We start from the raw sequence: 19,691 nt of genomic DNA, 5'->3' as shown, positions 1-19,691 counted from the left end.
TGTTTGTTTTATTTTCTCACCTTTGTCTAATATCTTCCTAGTTAAAAAGTAATTTTCGTGCCTATTGCTTAGAGTATCTCGATTTGTTATTCTCGATTTTTTCATCTACTCTCCATTTTTTCCCGAAAATTTGAAGGCTTTTACCCCGAATTTTTTCAACCTGAAAAAAGTTTATCTTTCACGGATAAACTTTGCTTTATTCGTCAAATTTCAAAATTTGAGAACGCTAGGTTAGAAGTACAGGAATGTTTTTTTATTACAAAGAACTTCAGCGTCCCACGGGGATAGAAAATGCTGTCTACTGCAATTTTTTTAGCAGCTGTGAAAGACATCTTATAGTCGCTGGAGTCAATTTTATCACAGCCTACAGACTTTTGCCTGATTTTGGTGATCAAAGTCTTAGTGGGTCACATAAACAAAGTGATTCAGGTAGGCCCATGGTACATCTTGTTTCTACCTATTTGTTTGTATGACAAGAGTCTAAGAATAGAAAAGGCAGAAGTATGGGTAAAGTTCTACGAAATCATATTTTTGAGTTAGGACAAAAGTGAATACACCATTCAATGCCTTTTTTTTATGCTGATTACAAATATAATAATCATTTCTATCAGAAATGAATTTCCGCCCCCCCCCCCTATATATGCCAATTCAGGGTTAGGTTGGGTATTGCCTATATAGGGGGGGCTGAAATTCATTTCCCATAGAAATGCTTATTATATTTGTAATCAGCATAAAAAAAAGCATTGAATGGTGTATTCACTTTATTCCTAACTCAATAATATAATTTCATAGAACTTTAGTAGTTTAGAACCTATGATCAAAATTTTACAAAGAAATTAAATTTTTTTGCTACTTTTCTGCAAACTATAGCCAAGTAACCCAGCCTAAAGTAATGTACCAGCACATAAAAACATGGCTATGACTCTTAAAAAGGTAGCCTAAATATTGAGCAATTCATAAAATTGACCTAGGCCTACCAATAATGTGAAAATACCACTTGATGCCATTTTTTATGCTCTTTCTAAGTATAATAATTGTTTTTTTGGGAACTCAATTTTAAGCTCTTTTAGGATTATTTTGATTCCTTATTTTTTGCTATTTTACAGTAGCCTATAGTAGTTGTATTTATAACAATACACTCCCCCTCCCTGACAGACCCATAATTTCTTCTAAACAATATATTTCTTTGCTGTTTTTAATCTCATTGTGCACTGTACAACTGATTAGCTGTAGTCTTGACTTATTAACTGATTAGCTGTAGTCTTGATGGAATCCAGCAGGTCCTCACAATCCAAAAGTCCTTTTCCTCCTTCAATTTTGAACTCTAGAGTGGTATTGGGATTAGCTGGTGGTTTTGTTTCTCAGTGGAGATTTTTGCAACAAATTTTTGCTAGGAGAGCCAGAAAATTCCACAGTAGCACATTAAGCTTTGGTACCAACAATCTTGAATCTAAATCCATGTCAATGTTTATAATGGTTGTTTTGATATCTTCACATATTGGAGCCCAGGCTCCTGTGGTTGTAATGTACTTTAGAAGTCATCCCCTACTGTTTTTGTATTGCTCTTTCTCTGTGCTGCTCCATTGAAAATGCCTACCACCCAGGCAGTTTGCACCCCAGAACCCTCCTATTTATGCCACTCTAGGAATATGTTGAAGGTTTCCAGCATTTACCAGAAAATATATTCTTGAGCACAATAAAGCTCATCTTAAACCCATTTTTTCTTATGAGCTAGAAATTTAGGAAGATCCTTTCATTCATTCATTCATTTGATTTTCATCCACTGGTTACATCTTGGAAAAAAACAACAAAAAAACAGGATACAAGGTATTTTTTCATGTTTTTCAACTTTTTTATTAGGGGAGATATCCTCTCTTCATATCTAATCTCTTGTGTTGATAAAACTGTAGGCTATGTATTATTTTATTCAGTGACATTATATTTAATTTTTGGCTTTATTGTGATTATTTATCTACTAGGAAAAATCACCTTTTTACTTGCAAATTTTAGAAAAAGAACTCAATTAAGTTCTGGAACCAATAAAACTTCAAGAAAGTTATAAAAATAGTGAAAAAAGAAGAAATTTTATTGTTGGCTACTTAGCCTGTGTATGGTAGGTAAAAAACTGATAAGACAGTGTCAGATAAAATGGGAACTGGTCAATAGGTATATTACTTTAGTTTAACTTATAGTCTTCCTAAATTCAAGAAGTATGTACAATTGTAAGTAAGTAATTGGATTGAGAATGCTTCTTGACTACTAAGGTCCCAGCAATGGCCCTGTATTGTGCTGCTACATCCAGGTTTTATCTCTAGATCCCATATTACCAAGCTAAGCTCAAACCCACTTTACCATCACAGGACAATATGGACTATTGTAAAGTGTACATAATAGATATTTTGAAAATTTACAGCCACCATGTGGACACTATTGCCATGTAATTTTGCCCTTAAAAAGATGTCTTCAGTGACCCACCCACCAGCACACTAAAAACTGAAACAATTCAAGATTTTGCTTGACATGTGATAACATGAAATAACTTTTTATTGAATCAACTTAGCACACTAAAAGCTTAAGCCACTTTAGGATTTTGCTTTAAAAGTAATAAAATGAGATGAAATTTTATTTAATTGAAATGTCATGATTTTGTAGTCAACTTCTAAGACAGCTAGAGTAAATTCCTGCTTTTTGGACACTATTTTCTTTAATGTTTCATCCAAACCATAAAGCAAGCTTAAAAAGGAAAAGGGAAAAGATTTCCTGAAAATACAATGAGAGAGAAGAAAGATTCTTCTGAAATTTATGCTTTATTTTTATTTTTTTATTTACTGAAACAAAACTTTGGCATGTCAAGGACTTGGTGTAAAACAGTGCAAAAACTCTGAAATTGTAGCAAAGTGCCATTGGGTAATTACAAAAAAAAAGAAAAACTGATTAACATAAACCATTAGTTTATAGTGAAGTGGAAACTTTGACATAAAAGGGTAATTGCACCAATCTACCCTTAATAAATAAAATAGAATATAATATATTTATTCACTACAATAGCTGGATCTAGCATTAGCATGTGAAAAAAAATATATACAAGGCAAAACAAGGAGCAAGAAAAAAACAGTAACATCAAAAATCAAAGTAGCAAATGCTGCTTCAAGGTTAAGAGATAACAGGAACAAGTCCTGATTATTATACTCTTAATGAACAAAATGAAGGTGAAAAATATATTATTCCATCTGGCAGGGCAAGTTTGGAATTGATACTGTTTGCTGAAGAGTAAGAGCCAGGTAAAATGTAAAAAAAACAACAACAAAAACATAAAAAGTAAAAAAAAGATATCAGAGGATCCACAGAATACAAGTATTTTACTTTAATTAAAATATGGATCATGTCAGTTCTACTCCTACAAAATTGAAAAGAATGCAACTTTACACATGTCATGCTAATTTTATAGTTAAGCTAGAGACATTCAATTAGAGCCATGTTCAGTTATGAGTTGGACTAAAGATTTATAAAGGGTCATGCAAATTTCAAGATCCAATTTAAAGAAATAAAGATTATAGTCTGATGATAGATATTTGCAGCATTTAATGCCCAACATTTATGTTTTTCAGACTTTTGCTGAGTATCAAGGGTCATACTAATATCCCTGACTCAATTTATGGTTGATGTGAAGGATCTAGTGTCCTTTACCTTTAAAGTGTATGGTACTATATAGGGCTGCTTTTTAGGCTCCCAAAGGTGAACCTTCAGCTTCAGTGGGCTGTTAATTGACATAGCTTAGTTTCTGTCTGTTTATTTTGTGTAGTGGCAGTTTTATGTCTCAAATTTGATTATATTATAATTGAACTCAAATGCAACCTAACCCTAATAAACCACTGTCAAGAAATTCCAACATGTCAACACCTAAACATATTTATTTTTAACCATTAAAGATATTACAGATTGATTTTGCATATTGGGTTTTTGTAGATCTGTGAAACATATTTTTTTACCATTGGGTATAAAATGTTTCTAAAAAAAAATAAAGCATGCCTGCATTGTGAAGGGTAGAAAAATAATGTATTGGAACTTATTTGAGAAGTATTGCTTTCAGTTTGCACAGTTGTCATTAAGAAAACGAAGGAAAAACACAATACAGTTTAAGTTCCAGTGTTGCAAAAATAAACCATAGTTTGAAATTAACTAGAAGTATCAAACAATATTATTAATGAAAAATTTAACAAGTAATGAGAAACCCAAATGACATAGAAAGTTCATATTTGTTTTTTCTCAAGTATGATGTCACCGGCAGCTGACACAAGCCACATGATATGCCCAAAAATTGGCTATTAAATCTAGCAATAATTTTAACTGTTATGAGGATACCCTTTCTTCTATGACCTGCTAATGACCTGCTAATGATCCTACATTTTTTGTTTTCCTTTTTTTTGTCAGACAGTTTTTTAATTCCATAATCTGACAAGGCAATTCGCACTTATGCACCCTTAGATTATTGTCTTTCTTAGTAGAGGCAGGTGGCGTACAAAAATAATTTAGCAACAGCTTTCGATGGCTTAGACCTGTCTTGTAAAAGGGATATATGGACTCAACTTGATATTATTTGGATGGTTTTAAACTCAAGACCTGATGCCTTGGGCTTTATCCTCCCCAGTTAATCTTCTATCTCCCCTTAAAACATTAGCTATATGCATATATGATGGAATTTCCTACCATCCTTAGAGTTTAGTGCTGCTAAGTGTAATTAGAAATTAATATATTTCTTTTTAGATTCTGGAAAAACAAAATTTGAATACATAACAAGGCACACATTTAATGGAAACATCACTTCAATTGCCAGTGCAAGGCTTTCAGGGCATAGTAGAGACATTCTACTTATAACATTTAAAGATGCAAAAATCAGCATTGTGGAATATGATAAAGCCACTGAAAATATCAAAGTGGTATCCTTGCATCGATTTGAAGAAGACGATTTAAAAGTATGGTACCATTTATTTTGTAGTTGCCAGAATTGGTGCAATTATAATTGATACCTTTTTTTTTTTTTTTTTTTTTTTTTTTTTTTTTTTTTTTTGAGATTTGTGACAAGGAGTATAGAAAAGTGAAATAAAGGCACAAAAGTTTGTCTCCAGGAAAATATAACTAACTTCATCCAGCACTACCTACAATATATATAAAGCCAATTATGGGAATGTAAATAGAAATACAAGCTGTAGTTTTTTTTTTACCTTTGCTTTAAATTGAGCTGAACCCATTTTCCAGAATAGGTATATTTGTAACAAATATATATATATATATATATATATATATATATATATATATATATATATATATATATATATATATATATATATATATATATATTGCTGGATTAGGACTACAGTTTTTTTTTTTTTTTTTTTTTTTTTTTTTTTTTTTTTTTTTTTTTTTTTTTTTTTATGCTAAGTAATTACCTCTATATATATATATATATATATATATATATATATATATATATATATATATATATATATATATATATATATATATATATATATATATATATATATATATATACATGTATATTTGGCTACATAAAGTTTGGAGAACAGTATTGTATTGATTCTACTGGCAGTAACAAGACCCCAACAATCAACAGTTAGGCAAATCAAATACTTGGTATAATTGAAAGAACTTTTAAAAGTTGATTGCCATCAGCTATATCCAACCTGATTAAAGGGTGGTTGTGAATAAGCTGCAGTTAGATATATGCTTAGCAACTCCCCTAAATAACCAAGGCCCTAAGAAAGAAGAACAATAAATGTGTTAAAGGGCTCTGGAATCTACTGTAACCTGGCACCACCACGGATAGTCTCATACACCAGGAAGCAGCATGATACACAAGGGGACAAATTGAGAAGTTATTCAGGAAGCATTGCATAATGAAAATCCAAAATTCCTTTGTCTCCAATGAATTTGTCAACTTGTGGAATTTCTTCAGTAAGGCAATAATATCAGTAGCTATTGTCAATGCATTCAAATTTTCATCAACAGGGAATTGTGGAGCAAGGCATGAGGAACATGTGGGAAGGACCAGACTAGTTGTTTCACTACCATCACTGTCTGATAGCAATAGGACTTGTCCTCTTCCTTTTGTGTCCTATCTGTCCTATTTCTGAAGCCAGTCTGGGGTAATTTGTACATATATATGGTTTTTTGTAACTAGCCCATATTTTTCAGACTAACCTAACCTAGTGTGCAAGACTTACCCGGAAGTTTCGAAACTTACTCTTACCAAAAAAGCTACCAGTAACTTTGGTAAGGTACCGCATAAGTGGTAAGTTTCAAATACTCATGAACTTAAAAGAAAATGTTCTCTCCTCTCTGACAGGTTGATAAGAAAAAATATTGTTTTTGCATCGTTTTATTTGTTTATTGCCTACTTTGTTTACACAGGGGAAAGAATAAAAAAATTGCACTTTAGGCTTCAGATAATTACTTATAAGAGATAAGCTGGAGCTGCTGCTCTTCCTCCTCATTTGGTGCATCTTCAAACGCTATGCCTGGCAGATAATCTTCCACCAGACGTGGCAGTGAACTATTGATAGAAAGACATGATGGCAGCGTGAACATCCCTTCCAGCCTTTCACGATTTCCTGGAATTTTTGAAGCTGCACAGGGATGCTCATTTTTTTGCTATTGAGTGACTGATGGACCATTAGAATTTTGTTCGCTGTTTCATGCTTGATGTGTGGTTTTTACAGTGGGTTTGTACTAGTCCATAACCTGACCATAGTCTGTCCCTGGAGGCTATGGTAACACAAATTATTGAGATTTTTAAGCCACTCCCATAAGCACCAACTTTGCAAAAGAACCAGCCTACCAACAAGCTGCCGATTCAGCAGCTTTTGCAGTCTCGAAGTACAATGATTTGGAAAATGGGCCACTTTTGGAGATGTAGCCACAAAGTTTTGTGTTCAAGACCCTGACAAAGTCAGCTTCAGATTTTTTATAAATGAACCACCATCCTTACAAAATTGGTTGGAAAATTTTGCAAATTCATTAATTCGACTTACTGCATCCATAAACTCATCCTGTTTCAGTGAATTTGCACCAAAAAGCGGATCAAGTAGAGTAGCTGCAGCCAGGGCGGGATCATATGCAAATGTCCTCCCATTTTCTAGGTATTTGTGGATTTTCCTTGGCCTTTGAGACTGGCAAAAACGGTACAGTCTCCTGGAAATGCTACTGTAGCAAATTGAAGTACGGGATGACACACGAGTTTCTGATATCCTGAATACCCTCATTTATATCACACCTTCTATCGATTGACGTAGACTGTAAAGGTTCCAAAGACTCTTTCATGAGGCGCATAGATCGGTAGATAGATCCCCAGTAAGTTTTGATAGGTAGTTCTGGGCTGATAGTTTTGCCAAGAAGTGCAATCTGCTTTTCGTTAAGAACACCGAAATTCATTAAATTTCGATGATAACACCAAAGCAACTGAACTTGGAGTTGATTTGGTGTTCTCATCGAAGTAATTCTATTAGCTTCTTTGACCTTCGTGGATCAGTTGCAACAATTCTATTTTATTAATATTGGTGGTCCTTTTACTTGTTTTTAGTTTATTTTAGTTTTTTATCTTTGTTTCTTCTGTGCTGAAGACTCCTCGTTTACATACAGGCGAAATATCCGCGTCGTTTTAGGTTTTCATCTTTTTTTCTCTACTGGCCACAGTCTTGTTTTGTTGTTTCTCATTTATTTTTTTCTATATTTGTTGTTTTTTGTCATTGCTGCCCAGTTTGGCTTAAGATCTTTTAATCCTGTTGTTCTATGGTCCCCTTTTGGATACACGTAAGTTTCGGTTGCTGCGGCACTTTGGCCACATATGGAAGAGGGAGGGAACTTGAACAAACAAGAGGTGTTGGAAGAAAAGACACAGAAGTACTGGGAAGTGATGATGTTCCAGCTAAAGCGTTTGAAAATACTGGAACTTGACTAGAGCCACCTTTGTCAGAACTGTTAGAATCATGGCCTCTTTCACGCACCTCCTTCTTCATGCGCTTCTTTGTTGCAGCAGTGAATTTCTTATGGATGGATGATTTCTGTACATCATAATATTCGCGGATGTCAATTGGTGCCTTTTCACATAGCGCAAGGTGATGCTTTTGGCGACAAGTATTTTTGACTAATGAACAACCACAATGCTTGCAGAAAGGTTTGGCAATACGATTACCACTAACAATGATTTCTTTATTTAGCCACTCTTTGTCGACAAAGTCTTGCTTTCGTGGCATTTTTTAGGCTACAGATGACAATGTCTCAAATGATGGGAAACAGTTTAATTTATATCCATGGCACATCCGACTAAGGTCAGCACTCATGATAAAACATCTAAGCTAAATTAGAAGCAATCGCGAAAATATTTGTCGGGCAAATCGTGCAAATACTTTGAATATTTTTACGTTAACAATCATGTAGGTCCTGGGATAATTCAAAATTGACCCTTTAAAACCTTGACTTAGTTTCAAATATGTAGCAGAAACACGTTGCCTTCTTTCATTTTGCTTGAATCTGTGCGATTTGTGTTCCACATTTTATTTGTCTTAACTACTTAGAGTATTTAAACTTTCAAATTAAACACAAAACCATTTTTTCTTGCGTTTTGTTACTTGACTAAGATTAACGAGTTACTAACTAAAGCTGCCCATGAGCTTCGTGGACCCAGTAGCCCATAGCCGACATTCAAACAAATGAATATTTGTCTGATCGAACGCCAAGACTGACGTAATGAATTTTCTGATTGGTTGCTAATAAATATTTTGTGCAAAAAGCTAAAGTCCATAAAATTTTAAAATTACAAATTTTAAATTCTTACACACTGAATGAGACAAAAATTTAAATGGTAAGAATTCCTGGCAAAAAGATTAATTCCTTCAATATATCATATATTCAATCATTAGGTGTTAAGTATCAATACAGTATGTCCTAAACCAAAAATAGTAAAAGAAAACAAAATTTAAACTTCGGCTTTCAAATCAATTCTCCTTCTTTCAATTTCAAAACCCAATATCCAGCTGAACGTTCCGTTAAACAACTTCAAAGATAATTCTTGGCTAATCTTGTCAAGATTGTCTTGACTACGAATAATGTAAATGTAAGAATCTTATAGCATTCGGAATACTGCATTCGAAAGGGTTTAATGTATATTCAGGAAAATGATACTTTTGTGAACATATGAAAAACCGTCTGTACTTAAATTGTATTGGTCTGGTTTTTATGCACAGTAACACAGGAGACAAAAATTAACGAACAAGAGAGTAGTGACAAATTATGGCATGTAAAGTAATATTTGCTAGGGATAATCACTAGGGGTGCACTGTGATTGGGTGATTTTCGTTGAAATTTTGGGCATTTGGGGAACCAATCTTTTTCTTTGGAAGACACATCGATTTTCGGGGAAATCCTCGAAAATTCGGGGATAGTGGAAGGAAGCCCTGCTGGAAACATTACAATCCGTTGTTGAATAGGTAACCGTTCGGAAAACGGAGCGTTTTGCGCATTGCTAGACTTTTTTCTGGCTCGAATCCATGCACTAAACTGTGCAGTTTATCCGAAACCGCATGGTTTTACTCATCATGTAATTTTACCTTTAAGAAAAAGCTGCAATAATTTTTAATAATTAACATTCATAAAATTCTATATACCAAACCTTCCTTTTTGATACATTAATTGCGTAGCCTTTATAGAAGAAAAATGCACGTCATAAAAACAACAAAAAAGAAAATTTTTCTAGGCTACCTTGCACCGAGCACAATAAAAGGTGGCAACAATAGCAGTTTAACAAATCAAAAATCAAATGCGGGTTGTTTTTTTTACTTGATACTAACGGATGCAATAAATCATGAAAGGTGTTTGATAAACATAAGTGGTGATGGACGGATAGAGAGCATGGAAAACAACTAAAGACATTGAGGCAGACTTTGCTAAGATCGTAAAAAAAGGTAAAAGGTCAAAACATTGGCAAAAGCCAGCACGAGTATCCATTTGAAAACTAAGATTTCTAAGGAAAGATTCAATTTGATTTTGTGGAAACCTCCTTATAACGAATCTTCATCCAGAAATAATTAAGAATATAGTGGGATGATGGGAAAGATTTGTGTTTGGGCACTAGTTGCTGCGGTGTCACCATTGCAATGCTAGATTAGAAGACCTTGGACGGGAATATTTTTTATTAATAGGCCTTACTACCCGCATTTTAGCCGGATATATAATTTACTGATTTTTTATTCTATAGTTAAAGATAGCCAGTCAAAAAATTCGAGTTAAAAGTCAAAAACTTACCAAATTAATTTGACTTCTGCTGTGAACGTCTTATTTATTTAGACTGACTGACACATCGCGTATCCCCTTATTTTTTTTTTTTACTCAGGCAGGAAATGAAAAAGAGATAGTCCGACTGAGCGATGTCAGCATAAGCTCAAAGGGGTATGATTCATGCATTAAATCTGATGAATGAAAATTTTTCTATGGTAGATTTTAGTGAAGTGGCAGCTCTTTTAGGAAAGAACTTGCTTCAACTGAGAACATTTGTTCATCAAAAACTTAAACTTACCACTTATGAAACTTGCCAGTAAGGTTGACCCAAAACTTACCATTACCGGGTAAGTTACTAAGTGGTAACTTACCGCGTGGTAACTTACGTCTTGCAGACTAACCTAACCCTTGTTAATTTATAATGAAATAAATATTTTATTACCAATAAATGTACACCTTCTTTCAGATTCATTCAGTCCCACTTTTTAGCTTCAGGTTATTCTTCTACAATTAAATTTATCTTAATATTTTAAATGGCACCACATTTTCATTTTTATTTTCTGTTAGTTACTTATTTTGTCAGATTTTGACAATCACATTCGTTATAGAAAAAAATCTTACCTGATATTAAGAATCATAGTAACCCATAATTTTGACTACTGTCTAGCCAGAGTCTTTGTAAAAGGGCATTGAAAGCCTCAGTGAGTTCAATTAAGATGCTAAATAGGCTAGTACACATAACATTATTAGGGCAGACAGTAACGTATTGGAGCTGTATGATGGATCTGACTTTTATCAAAAGCTTCTAAGCATTCCTGTTTTAAAAGCCTGGATTTTGATATGGTATTTGAATTTTATGGTGTTTGGGTATCTTACTCTCCATAATATTCTGGTAAAAGTAGGGTTTACTTGATGCTAGAACCATAAATAACTGCCTTAATTATGATAAATTAACAGTAATTATACTCTAATCCATTTCATAGAGGTGTCACATAAATAGCTGCACAGCTGCAAAAAATTCCTTTTCATTTACTCATTTACTTAAGGATGACGAATCTAAATAAAAAAGTAACCACTTTGGATTCCTTGGATCCCTTTTTCGTATTTTTTTTTAATGTGGATTCTTGCACAAAATTCTTTAATTTTGACTCTTAAAAAAAATAGGCAATTTTTTTAACAGCTTTTTATGCTGGATTCAAGAAATATATCATTTTGTTGCAGTCTTCAAACTTTGTGTTTAATGATTCTTTTTTTTGTGTGAAATCTTTGGTGTTACAGACTAGGACAACTTTACTGCCAGAAAACTTCAAATTATAAAAAAAACTTGCCTCCAGTTTTGAATTCAGCATAAAAATTTATGTAAACACAATTTCCTAAACAATTATATTTTTTCAAGTTCAGAATATCAAATTTACATTAAACTCTTTGTAAATAATTCCAGAAGCCAGATATGATAGTTTATTTCTTTTCTAATTTAGATTCAATATTATAAATTAGGCAAATTAGGTGCAAAAAAAGGGCAGGAGAAAAGAAGATTGTTTTTCTTGTGCTACTTTTCTACTTTTCTACTTTTTCTTACGTTCTTTTTACTTTTCTACTAGTTAGCTACTTTTCTTCACTACTGCTAGAAGAAAAATATGCTATTGAACACTTAAGGCAGGCAAATGCCATCTTTACTTTTTTTCATTGGGTATTCAGTATTAATTATAAAATAATTTTCCAAAACAAGTTTTCACATGTATTGAAAACACATTTAGGGTTGTCTTTTTAACAAATATTCCATCACCCCTTTTCTCTGAAGGATAATCCATGCCCCTTGGCTCCCCGGATGTGGACCCCTCTTGCCGGCCAATAGAAATACTGGGTCTAGGCGTTTACACGCCCGGAAAATACACCCTGCGGGAAATATTTCTGGGAAAATACACTTCCGCGGAAAATATACCCTCCCCACCCTGTGTAAAATATCGCCCCCGAACAAATAAACGCCGCGGAAAATGCCCCAACAGTAGTGTTGGATTTTTTCAGTACTCCAAAGAAATTTAATCTCTCACTGCCATGGCAATGCACGCATACGTTTCTGATGATGTCACCATTATTACTTATTTCATAGTTCAAATATTTTTGTTTGTCAGTATTCAATGCTACAATAACAGGATTGGGGCGCTGGAGGGGGACATGGGGAGCGAAACTCTTGCGCAAGCCTGGTAATAATATACCAGTGTAGCTCGGGACTATTACATTAAAAAAAGATACCTGGCCGGCTGTAGTCATTACAATTTTTGGAACCGAAACAAGTGTCGTTGAACTTCAAAAGAACCAGTGTGCTTGGAATTATTACAGTACAAATAACAATGTGTCTGCCTAGCAACTATCTCAAAGCAATGGTGGATATGTGAGAATGAGATCTCCAGAGAGTACACTACTAAAAAGAATGCACGTCTAAAGTTAATAGTTGATGACGAGGGCCAACTTCTTGCTAGTGCTTGTGGTAAGACGTTACCCGTTGATAAATCATATCACCATCTTTTGGGTATGCGCATTCAACGAAAGGTAAAAAAAACAGGCTTACTCTTCTACCAATATCATAAATCATATCTTGTCTACGTGCCAGAACTGTTACCTGTTAAAACTAATGTGGTAATAGACAGTGAAATCGCTGGTAAAACAAAAAAGGCACTGACAGATAATATCACCAATGAATATAAAAACGAATCGATAAAACACAAAACGCCGGCATGCGTTACTAGTACCATCAACAGTTTACCAACAGATACAGTCAATGAACCCAGTAATACAAATGACAAATTGCATATTCTACCTGTAGCTGAAACCATGTTAAAAGGCGTGTATGACCCCGAAATGGAATAAGTGTCATGTCAAAAGAAAACATGATGAAACCACTGCATGAAACCTATTGCTTAGAATGTATATCTACGAACATGATAATATCATTGACTTGTTGGTTGAGTTGACTAACGTTTCATCCTTTTACCATTGGAAATCTCAGGTCTCAGGTTCGATTCCTACACCCGACAAATATGTCATAAGTTCAATAGAAACTGCTTAGAGGCTAAAAAGGGGTCGATAATGTCGTTGGAATAGAAAATGTATCGCCATCTATAACTATAGTAAAAAATATCGCCATCTGAATAGTTGAGTAGATAGAAGCACTGTCCTAAATCGCAGTTAAACCATTAAGGAAGAAAAGACTAGTGTCTATGAGTGTGGCCGGACGTATAGACTCATTGCTACTTTTGCTACCCCATTCCCCCTGCGTACGTCTCTAAGGCTGGTCATTATTCTTGTCAAATCTTTGCGGAGATTTCTCTCTTGTAAAGAGGAATCTGTCACCCTCTCTCCTACCTAAACAGTTACCCACCACCTCTCCTACGTAATAGTTGATGCGCACTTATAGATGCCTGTATATACTTCTATGAAATGTCTAGCAAATCTGTTTAGTTAAATGAAGCTTTAAAAACCATCTAATGTAGTAGAAGAAAAAATAAAACAGTAAAATTCGACATACGCTATTCAGGTACATGAGAAGGATTTTTGCATATTTGTGGAGGTAATATTAAAAAAAATGGAGGGGAGGTGATATTAAAAATAGATTCAAGCAAATTTTGGGTTTCAGGAGGGATCTGCCCCCCTCCCCTACGTACGTCTCTGACGCTGGTTATTATTCTTGTCTGATGTATAATAAGATTTTTTCTGTCTAACTAATTCTGAGCTTACCTTTCAACATTTAAAATGATTAATTAAAGGAATTTACCGGAAAACAAGTTTTTCAAAGGAAAGTAAAGGACTATATTAAACTTAAGACCAGCAGAAATAAATACCTATAATAACTCAAACCTAGAATGTCCAGAAATTACTATTAAAGAACGAATGAAATCCAGAATGAAAAGAAGTTAAATAAATAATCATAGCAAACAAACATACAACAGATACTAATATAAATGGATTAATAAGTCTTAAATCGATTAAACTTAAATTGAATATGCAAATCAAACTTAAAACGAACAAACGATAGTTTGGCTACTGCCCCCTTCCCGAACTGTAAAAGTCTTAAGGCCTACTGCGTCATTCGCATTTTATTGAAAACTGTATGTGTCTTGAGTAGTCCTTGGAAATAACTAATAAAATTAAACTGAATGTTTGATATATAATGATATTATTCTAAAAAAAAATTCCTCAAAACAAGTTTTTCAAATAAAAGTAAGTAGCTCCATTAAACCAAAATGGGCAGAAATATAGTCAAATAATCTTCCAAGTGTAAAACTACCACAGATCACACTAAATAAATGAATGAAACTCAAAACGAACATATATTACAATAAACAGCTGATTCAAACTCAAAACGAGCAGAAATTAACATGGATAGGGTTGACAACCCCAATGGCTTCTCAAGACCAGAACATAATTTGCATTTTACTGAAAACAAAATACATTTTAAATATTGTCACTTTCTTGACTTCCATAAATAAGAAAAAATAATAAAAATTTAAGGAATAAATATCAGTGATGTATATTAAACTGACAATTCACAAACACCTGTTTTCTTTCAGTAAAGTGCAAATCATGTTCTAGCATGTTCTAGTCTTGAGAAGAAATAAGGGCTGTCAGCCCTATTCATGCTAATTTTTGCTCGTTTTTAGTTTGAATCGGTTATTTATTGTAATTTCTGTTCGTTTTGAGTTTCATTTATTTATTGATGGTGATTTGCGGTAGTTTTACGCTTGGAAGGTTATTTGACTGTATTTCTGCACATTTTTAGTCCTATGGAGCCCTTTACTTTTCTTTGAAAAAATGTTTTGTGGAAAAAGCTTGTCTTTATTTCGATTCAAAGAAAGTAAAACTTATCAGCTACAAAAGGTTTTACTGAACAACCGAGTTTGTTTTTTGTTATAGTAGAAGCATCAATAACGTAAAGAACTTTTTTTTGTATAGAAAGGCTGGACCCAATTCCCAATTTTGCCGTTTGTTCGGGTTGATCCAGAGCAAAGATGCGCAGCAATGATGTTTTTCGGCAGGATGCTGGCTATACTACCATTTCGAAAAGATTCAAAGTTCAATTTTGGTGACTTTAAAGAAGAAAATGAAGGTATTTTCTTAATAGGTGTTCAAATAAGATTTTCATTGTATGTGTTTTTAATAAGTAGCATAAGTAGCAGTTAGGACGGGAGTTCCGAGTTCTGGTGTCAGTTTTCATGTGATTTGGAATGAGGGTCTGTGGCGTGACTGTAAGCTCAGCCAAAGTCAACCTAGCCTTAGATTGGTGCCTGCAGAAATCTGGTAAAGGTAAATAGGAAAGATATGCGAAAGCACAGGATCGCAGGCTTCCAACCCTCATTGCTCTTCCTGGCTGAAGGGCCATGAAATGGTGATCAGTACCACCGGTAAGGACTGTAAAGTCCAGTGCTGTATTCTTTGCCTTTTTACAAGGTTTTTCTTTTTCAGGTGATTTTTTTTTAGTAGGAGCATTTGAAGGGAAAGGGAGCCAACGCTATGGTCTTCTCCTATCCGTCCAGCTACGGTAGGAAAAGATCTTTAAATAAAAATAGGTTAAGTTCATCAATGAACCACATGCATCAAAACATAGTAAGCAGAATTTAGACCATTTATTTCAGGTTTTATTTGTATTACAATATATTAGGGAGAACTTAGCCTGTTCCTTCAGCTTTATACTCCTACTACTGCGAACAACTCACCGCAGCACCAAGCTGCCTGAGGGCAACAGAGCTACGCACGCTTCTCCTCCATCCCAATCTATTTAAAGCCTCCCTCTTTACACCCTCCCAGGAAGTTTCCAGTTCCCTTAAATATTTCTTTATGACATTCTCCCACCCCAACTGAAGACGACCTGCTTTCCGTTTAGCCTTTTACGGTTGGCCAATAAGGAAAATCTTCGGCAATCTGTCATCCTTCATCCACAGAACGTGCCCCAGCCATCACAACCTTTCTCTCATTATAGCCATAGAAAGCGGGAAAGAACTGCATATAGAACTGTATTTTTCGTATAGCCTACTGTTTGAAATACGGTCAGTCAGCCAGGTATCCAGAATAATCCGTAGGCAAATTCTCTGGAAAACATATAGCAAATCTTCCTCCGCTTTTCAGAGCGCCCAGAGCGCCCATGCTTCAGAATCACATTTGACCACTGTCATCATTGTAGCTTCCAATATTCTAACTTGGTTTGCAGACTTATCTTCCTTTTCTTACAAACTTTTTTCAACTGTGAAAAAACACTTACAGCCTTGGCTATTCTATTTTTAACATCTTCACTGCTCCCACCGTTTTTACTAGTAATACTACCAAGGTAAGTGAAGTGGCCCACCTGATCAATCTTTTTGTTACCCAGCGTAATCTTTTCATCCTCTCTTATTCCTACCCTTAACGACTTAGTCTTCTTGACATTAATTTTTAAACCTATTCTAGCACCCCGAACTCGCAAAACCTTTACAAGTTCATTCATTTTGCTAACACTTCCATCTAGGATGCTTAAATCATCAGCATATTCTAAGTCCAGTATAGACAAAATCCATCAAAATGATCCATATAAAGGGGGATAGAATACAACCCTGGTTTATTCCTGATTTAATACAAACCAGTTGCTAAGCTCATTTTCTACCTTAACCACAGCAGTGTTATCCTCGCATTTAGAACTAATCACTTTAATGTATTTGTCTGGTATACCATACAAGGATAAAACCTTTACTAAAGCTCTTCTATCAACAGAATCGAACGCTTGCCCATAATCTATAAAACTGAGGACCAAAGGTGTTTGAAAATTAGGCACTTCTCAATTATTAACCTAAGAGTGAAAATTGGATCGACACGTCCTCTACCCTTTCTAAAACCGCACTGCTCTTCTCTTATCACTTTGTGTATTGCATCTCTCAGTCTAAAAAATATCAGGCTAATGCCTCGGTTATCACCACATTCACTCTTATCACCTTTCTTATACAGTGGTGTAATTAGGGTGTTCCTAAAATCGCTAGGAACTTCCCATTTATCAAAAATCATATTCATAACCTTCAGTAACTTATTTCTAACCTCAGAGCCACCATATTTAAGAAACTCATTTACCAAAGTATCAGCACCTGGGGCGTTATTGTATTTTAATCCTTTTACAAGTGTCACTAATTCTTCCTCACAAAACAAATCTTCCTTCACATCCAAGGTATTCTAAACTGTTTCATTTTCCTCAGTATCTTTTCCTGCAACTCTTTCTCAGTTTAGCACATGCTCAGAATGTTCTGCCCATCTGTCTTTAATTCTTTCCTTATCACTAATTGTGACCCTTGTTCTACTATTCTAATTTTTTCTAATTTCAAATTCACTTTATTTTTCCCTTAATATTCTTGTTAATAACAAAAAATAACAGCGGAAGTCAAACAATTTAAAAACACTTACAAAATTAAATTATTCAAACTTGATTTATTTACATTATTATTTTAAATTATTGATTGATTTATTTACTATTGACTATTCCCTCTCAATTTATTATCATGTCAGTACCATATTTTACTAGTATGCCGTCTAGCTGCATCTTCAAGATCCTGGGCAATTTTGTCCATGGCTTCCACTTCACACCTTTCTAGTTCATAATGCTTTCTTCACTTTCTTTACACTCCTCTTGTTTCATTTGATCTATCACTCAGGAAATTCTTGTACAATCCCCTTCTCCTTTCAATTAAACATAAAGATTTTTCACTAATATTCCTAGCTGTGTTCCTAATTTTCTTCTTTGTCACACCATCAGCAACTTCACAAATTGTTTTCCTAAAATTACTCCATCCATCTTCTTCTACATTGTCAAACTTTAAACTCTTCAGTTTAGTATTAAGCTGTTCTTGGAAATTTTTGATCAAATTCTCATTATGGAGTCTACCAACATCCTAACTTCCCGGGAGGTAGCTACCCTTCCAAAATTTCAGCTTTAGATTAACCCTAGACACTACTAGATGGTGATCTTTATTTTTAACATCAATAACATCAATCCTGCCAGTCTTCTCTTCAGAATAACATAATCAACAAGGTTTGCTGTCTTACCATCACGTGAATACCACGTCAACTTATGAGCCATTTTATGACCAAACATTGTATTGGTTATGCCTAGATGGTTATACCTACAAAATTGCGGCAGTCTGTAGCCATTACTGTTTTCCTTTCCAACACCAAATTTCCCTAGGCTAGGATACCATCTATCCCTATTTATACTGACCTGGGCGTTAAAATCTCATAATAGAAACACCATGTTCCTATTTGGGACCCTCTCTATTTGCTGCTGTAACTGTAAGTAAAATTCATATGAGTCACCAGTATCTCCATTAGTCCGTTCTACAGAGGTGTATACTACTATAGCTGATACCCTGAACTTCTTAGTCATAAAGTGAGCGATTAGTATTATATTATTTTTACCTTCCCAGCCAAAACAAGATTCAGCAGCTCCTTTATTCATCATGAACCCTACTCCCTGTCTATGTACCCCATCCTTCCTGCCTGAGTAAATAGGTTCTGTATCACCTAATTTCATGCCTCCTACCCCTGGGATATAAATTTCTGAAACTCCTAATAAGTCCAGTTCGAATCGTCTGAATTCGTCAGTCAAAATGACGATACGATAGTTATTTTTTAACGTCGTAAAATTCCAAGTTCCCATTTTCATATTCTTTAGATCATTGAAATTGTTTTGGCCTCAGGAAAAGCAATGGTCCCGGATAGCAGTGCAGGACGGGGATCAACATATCTGCTTGAGTCTACACTGAAGTGCTTAAGGCAGCTTAGAACCGGACAGCAAGAAGTCCTTGGGACCTCCAGTTGAATGGATGCTTTATGCAATCCTGGGCCCACCTCCGTCACTGCATGGTTATTCAGATTTTTGTGGTGCTCCTGTACCAGCTAGATTCAAGATCCTCCACAGACAATCTTAAGTCTATTATCTCCTACTCATTATATATTCATACCTACCAATTTTATGCTACTGGGGCGAGGCAACCCACAGCAGATAAATTAGCTAGGAAGAGGTTTTTCAGCCCGAAAACACCCACCAAAACAGAACAAGCCCAGAAGAATTATCCATTAATCAGAATCCCGTGCGAACGCTGTGTCGTTTAATAGGCTATAAATTCCTCCAGGGGTGCTACTCCTCAAGGGGGAATATAGTTGACCGCAAGGTCCCCAGTCTTGCAGGTAAACCAAAAGGGTCGAGGCAGCCCTTTGCTGAGGCAGTTGTCCATAGATTTGGATCTTACGCCCTGCTGCAGTTGCCCTCTTATAGAAGATCCTCCCACGATGGTGTTCTGCGTCACCATGCAATTTAACGCATTACTGGGAGAAGGTTTGTACACACAGTACGTGTCCACACAGCAGTAGGCCCTGCTGAGTGTACATTTGAG

The 19,691-nt window shown here is 34.8% G+C and overlaps 1 protein-coding gene across 1 annotated transcript in view; it reads left to right on the top strand.

Annotated features, from left to right (window-relative positions):
• Positions 1–225: 225 nt before the first annotated feature.
• The window catches only part of LOC148946195 (uncharacterized), a 41,439-nt gene continuing 21,973 nt past the window's right edge, over positions 226–19,691 (top strand). The window contains 3 exon segments of the mRNA XM_089097630.1: positions 226–429; positions 4,765–4,973; positions 15,241–15,394. Of these exon segments, the coding sequence (XP_088953756.1) occupies positions 246–429; positions 4,765–4,973; positions 15,241–15,394 (547 nt within the window). The 5' untranslated portion in view covers positions 226–245.

Source organism: Artemia sp. Qi Xiang Cuo, chromosome 12 (assembly GCF_049724085.1).
Source record: "Artemia sp. Qi Xiang Cuo chromosome 12, ASM4972408v1, whole genome shotgun sequence".
Classification (NCBI taxonomy): domain Eukaryota; kingdom Metazoa; phylum Arthropoda; class Branchiopoda; order Anostraca; family Artemiidae; genus Artemia; species Artemia sp. Qi Xiang Cuo.
The sequence above is the reverse complement of the archived record's forward strand: the minus strand, read 5'-3'. Positions and strand labels throughout refer to the sequence as shown.